General features: G+C 38.6%; 1 protein-coding gene across 4 annotated transcripts in view; it reads right to left on the bottom strand.

The window, feature by feature from the left end:
* Positions 1–6,000, bottom strand: part of ATXN2 (ataxin 2) — a 123,645-nt gene that overhangs the window by 3,596 nt on the left and 114,049 nt on the right. For all 4 annotated transcript variants that reach the window (XM_069081474.1, XM_069081475.1, XM_069081472.1 and 1 more), the window contains 2 exons: positions 1,434–1,579; positions 82–309 (listed from right to left, as the gene is read on the bottom strand). In XM_069081474.1, the coding sequence (XP_068937575.1) occupies positions 82–309; positions 1,434–1,579 (374 nt within the window). The remainder of the gene's footprint in view (positions 1–81; positions 310–1,433; positions 1,580–6,000) is intronic.

Genomic DNA, 6,000 nt, shown 5'->3' with positions numbered 1-6,000 from the left:
AGAATGTCTGGTTGCTTGCTGATAATCTGAGAATCTTGACATTCTACTTGGTCTTCAGAAAGTTGGTTAAAGTTGGTTTACCTGAGGTACGTGGGCCATGTGGGGTGGGTTGGTATATGCAGGCTGAACATGAGAGGGGTGAATCGTAAAGACTGTTTGTTGTGCTGCTGGGAAACTATTTTGTGGAGACTGTGTGTTTGAGCCCGGTGTCATGGAAGGCGGGGTCGGTGCCAGACCAGCATGGTAAATGGCCGGCTGCTGCTGGGGGTTTGCCAGATGAAGGGCCTGCGCAGCTTGGTGCTGATGGTGCTACAAAACAAGAGGAAGGAAGAATTAGTGACTAGCATGCTTTCCCCCTTCACACAGAGAGACCCCGGGGTTAGCAATAACATCCTAAGAAGAGGAGGATGCACCCAAAGAAGCTGAAGGGCTGAGCCAGGAAAGGGATCAGCCACTTCATTTTTCTGAAAAACAGAAGGGCACAACCCAAAACTGCTGCTGTCTCAGGCAAACACAAACCTCTTCTCTCTTCTGTACTGGCAGATGTCAGAGTGTAGGGATGCTCGTGGGTGTGCAGGGGAACTGTCTCAGTTTGCAAAGAGAATTTTTATTGCCTAGTAACTAACAGCTGTGTAGATCACAGACTGGCCCCAAGAAGAAGATCCAACTTCCTTAGACTCAAGGTTCCGAGACAGTGAAGACCAAGCAGGAGCACTAGAGCAACACGACACCAAGGCCTTTATCTAGTACAAAGCCTGAGAGAGACAGGAGCCCTTTTTGCTCCTTTCCCTTTCCTAGAGTTTTCTGTGCATTTTCAACACTTGAATGGAGGTGAGGTCTTATCTACTTGGAGATCCCCTCCAATGATGCCTACTGCAATCCAATCCATGACAACCAACCCCATGAAACTCTTGTTCATGACGATTTTTTCTATGAAAAATTTCATCTCTGCAGACCCCCAAATCTTCATTTGAATCTTTAATAAGAAACTAACCTCCCAGTAGAGTCTCCCATAACTGAAGTTTTGAGAACAAAGCAATGTCTACTTACAGACTATTGAAATACAGAATGGAAAATGTAGGCTTTTCTATGATACGGAGCTCTGTCTTAAATATCATTATTAATGATCTCAGATTATTCACACTGGAGATGGAAAAAATTCATTTTTGAGTCATAAATTAATTTTAAAGATTAAATGTCTATTTTAGGGGAAATTGTTTTATTATAAACAGTCATATAAAAATTCACATCATATAAACCACCAAAAAATCATAAGGAAATCATGAATCTTTAGGAAGACAGTAATGACAACATCTTTTTACACCATTTTCAATACTGGCTCCCATAACAATGGAAAGCCACTATGCTATCCATGTGCTCAGACCAGTCTGCTGTAAGCTCTGGCAGGCGTCACGCTGAACGATTCTTCTTACCTGCACAGGGCTGGGAGCAGTGTGGCTTCCCGAATGCTGGCTCTGCTGCTGTCCAGTGGGGGTGGCAGAAGGCTGAGGATGTGGAGTATGTGGGTGCAGGGCAGCATTCGGATGGGCATACTGCTGAGCAAGGGAACCAGTAGAAACTAAAGCAAAAGAAGAAAAGGAAGACTACAGCCATTGCTTTATGTAGTCACTAACATTAACTACCGCTTTATGACTCTCGTTAACTATCTATCTGAAGATCCAAAAAGATCTAGCTTCTGCCATTACTAATCTCCATTTTCTCAAGAGGAACTCGCTTACACAACTGGCATCTATAAAACTATGCACCCTCTTATGCAAACTGCTAACAAGAATTACTAACATCTCACTAATATAGATTTTGATGATCAGTCTAACACATTCTGAAATCTAATTCATTTGAATTTAACAAAATAAACACTAGAAAAGAAAACTTAAAAGTGTAGGCAAACTACACACAGAATTGTGCATGTTTATCTCCATCATACAACAGTTTCAATTCAAGCATGATCATATAAACACATTGCTAGGCCTTCATTTGGCTAACCTCACCATGCTACTGTCCTGGTGTTGACATTACAGTAGTCGATGTGCACATATGCTCTATCTAGGGTGTTTATACAAAATGCCCACGCAGGTATACCCTGAACAATTAGGGCTCTATAAAAGGCAAGCACAATATTCTGAATTAACAATGAAGATCTAGCTTTAGGTTTTTCCTACAGTCAAATGAAGAAAATCTCTTTCTGCTGATAAAAACAAAGAAAACAACATTTTTGCCGTCCTGTAAAGAAGCCACCATCATTTTGTCATATGGAGATAATAAAATTTTCTGAACTGTAAAGAAAAACTTAATCCACCATTCAAAAGTATCCATTCCTCAAGGTGGGGATTTAGCCAAGGAAATCAGAAGAGCTAACTTAAATTTAAAACTCAATTTGTTAGAGACAGGAACAAAACCACATCTTGATGAGTGCCAGGGTAAGCTGTATTTTGGTTATTATTAAGAAAAGTTTTTTTGGAGGGCAATTGGGGTTAAGTAACTTGCCCCAGGTTACACGGCTAGTTTTTTTGTGTTAAATGCCTGAGGCTGGATCCGAACTCAGGTCCTCCTGACTCTGGGGTCGGCACTTTACTCACTGTGCCACCTAGCCGTCTGCAACCTTTGCCTCCAAAAGGCCAAAAAAAAAAAAGTTTCTTCTATTCCCCTACGTTTCCAAAGGCAGCATATTTGAAACCAATATAAATCAGACTGAGACTACAATAAGGATAGATAACAAAATGTTCACCTATGCAAGCATCTGCACTTACTCACTAATCCCAGAATTTCTCAAAAGCTGAGCTTGTTTTCACAATGACCTCAAAACAGTTCCTCTGGTCTCTCAACACACAATACTGTGGGCTACAAAAAAGCCTCCCCTTTTGCTCTCAATTTGCTATTCCCAAGTTTAACTTGCCTAGTTAACTGAGGAGTTAACAATGAGCATCATGCAGGTTAGGTATATGAAACAAGAGTTCAGCACTGTCATGATACACAATACAGGGCCTTCGAACACCAAGGGCCATGAAACCTGGCCATGTTTTCCCTACAGCACAGAAGACACCAAAGAGCCTCTCCTGTGTTATGTCAGGATCACCTGTGCATCCACTGCCAGAATCACAGTCTGCATTAAGGAACCTGAATTCCTTTCTAAGTTTGCTTTTCAATTTTTTTAATTCGTTAAAACAAAAGGAATGTGGTTTTGTCCATTGTGACTGTAAAACACAAGACACACGGGAACGTCCTAAGGATGATAAGGCGGGAAGGAAGCTCAGAGGCCACCGAGGACATTCAGCCCCCACAAGGCCTGGCTGAAGGCCACAAAGGTAAGGAGACTGAGGGCAGGGTCTGAACAGGCCTTCTGACTCCAATGCTCTTCCCATTGTACCCCTCTACACTCCAAGTGTGTGTCCTCTTACTGCCTGCGCTTTTAAGGAAAGAGATGAGCTGTGTTAGCATGCCTAGAACCAAGGGGGGAAAACACAGAAATCCTCAAGTTCCACAGCTCTATGAAAGCATTCTCAGTCTCAACCAACTCACTGGCTTAGCTAAAAACCACCATCCACACACACTCAACAAGTTTACTCTCCGTTTTCCACAGGTTTTCCACAGCTATTGGTCTAAGCAGCAATTTTTACTCTTAAGGACCTATTATTTTCCACTGCTGTAGGGGGGAAACACTTGACATGAAAGATCTTGAGTTATTAATTTGACTTACCTGTCCTTACTAAAACTTATATACAAATATTATTAGAATGGCAGGTCCTATTTTGAAGCAACTAAATTTGACTTTTGATAAACTTCACAAAGTCAATCCTTAGTCATTCACAGTTTCTCTTAACAATTTCAAACCAATGACCAATGGTGACTTTTCTGTGTCTCTTTAAAAGAAACTTCTTAAATGCCTCATTTGTAGCAGGACCGAAGTCCTGTCACAGGGAAACTACACACACAGCATTACTTTGCAGTAATATACACTCTAGCTAAGCATCACAAATCACTCAAAACCCAATTTGTAAGTTCTTGTGAGGCTCTTGGGCAATAAAACCTCTTAAGTTTTCTGGTTTATTGACTTTACTCAAAAGGCCTGGAATTAAGTTCTTTAAACCTGTTGTTTGTAATTAGCTTCTAACCAACAACACAGCATACAAAGACCAAAAAAGGTTTTTTTTACTATACACATAATGAAGTGTAATATTTTAAAACCATGTTGGCACTTTTTCTACTTTTGTTACTTGAGCACTGATAAAAAAAAGTTTCTCTACCTCCATTAACAGAAATCCTGGATCTAATCTACTAATTATTTAAGTTGCAAATGTGTCAAATTAAGCAAGTTAATGAGTAAGAATAAAATTCATAAATGCAGGTTAAAAATGTCTAAAATCATTACTCAAAGAATTCAACTTAAAGATCTTTTATCATGGAGAGCCGATGTTCTTTGAAATACCACCTTACTCTTATAGGTCTAGAAATCAAAATATCAGAGTCAGTACTATGTTCTATAAGAAGTACTTCTGGAAGGGTTAAGCTGTGCCCCAATCTTCACCATGTAATGGACACAATGCAGGCTCACACAAGCATTTTCAAAATGCTCTTATTCTACATATTCGCCTGTTACTTTTTTGTAGATTAAAAAATTCACTCACAAAGACATAAACAAATAAATTTTCCCTACCAAAACTTTAGAAAAATAGTTTAAAGGAACCAAGACATAGGGGATAAAAACAAAACAAGGGCATATTTTAAAATTAACTGCAAATAATATTTCTAAAAGTTCTAGTTTAAAATACTTTCTCTCAAGCTGATCATTTAAACAAAGTGAAAAGTTACTCATCTATAAGTAAAAAAAAAAAAATGCCAGACACCAGGAAGGAAACTTTAAAGGTTTTAAAGAGGAATTAATATTGCAAGAAAAAAGACCTACTCTCTGGTTAAGGGCATTTTCTTTCTTTCCCTTTTCTCTAGCTAAAAGAAAAAGATGTGTCAAGATCAAATTGTTCCTCTCAGTAATAACTGAAAATTTGGATCATTTGTTCCCTACAAAGGGTCAGGCCTTAGGAACATCTATGATTCTATAACAAATACAAAAAAGATGATTTCTACTGAGTAGAGAGTAAAGAACATTGTTTTCTAGAATTTGAAAGTAAGGTTTCAGTACATTCTAGAATATTATGTATTTGTATGAACTACCACTGGGGCTGAGGATTGGGGAAGGGGGGGAAGGGGAGAGAAGGAGGGAATGCCACATAACTTAAAAGCCAACTTGAGGGATTAGGGAAGGGAATTTTCCTTTTAAAAAGTAAAATAACTTAAAATTCCATTACCTTTTAAATTAGAAAAATGGAATATGAGGCTATACTTGACAAACATCCTAATAAAAATATATTTCAGTTCTAAATTAAGACCAATTAATGAAGAGATAGAAATGGGAGAAAGAAAGGAAAGTGGAAAGGTTAGTAAATGATACTAGGAGTAAGCATGAGACACACGTAAGGAAAAGAGGCATAAAGAAGAGAGAAGAAGAGAAAGAGACAATGGTAGGTAGAGGAAGAGGTGGAGCAGATTCTGAAGTAATTATTAGTCAAATCTAAATTCCTTTACTTTAGCTAATCAATGAAAAATTATAAATGCCTTTGGTATTCTGACTAGTTCTTCAGCAATTAAACATCATTCATAGCTTATTTTATCAAATATTCAGTTAGCTTTGAATGGGAATTCTATAGCAGCTTCCGGGAAGGACAGAGACTGAAGGTCCTTTCCAATTCTAATGTTTTACTTCTATGGCCATGCAAAGCAGCACTACCTCATATGGTAGTTAGTTAGAGAAGAAGAAAAGCTCAGGGCTAGGTCAGAGAACCACCACCCAAGTGAGGGAGAGGAGGGACATTCTTAAATATAAATACCAAGAGCCCTCTAGAGTAAACCATTCAATTTACTGCAAGACAAGTAAAAAAAAAACTGCTTACAAATAAAAAAAGAAGTCACCATCATGACCTCATTCAA

This window comes from Petaurus breviceps, unplaced genomic scaffold, assembly GCF_028583685.1.
Source record: "Petaurus breviceps papuanus isolate PSGF00001 unplaced genomic scaffold, PetGlider_PUasm1.0 99, whole genome shotgun sequence".
In the NCBI taxonomy this organism is placed as follows: Eukaryota; Metazoa; Chordata; class Mammalia; order Diprotodontia; family Petauridae; genus Petaurus; species Petaurus breviceps.
The sequence above is the reverse complement of the archived record's forward strand: the minus strand, read 5'-3'. Positions and strand labels throughout refer to the sequence as shown.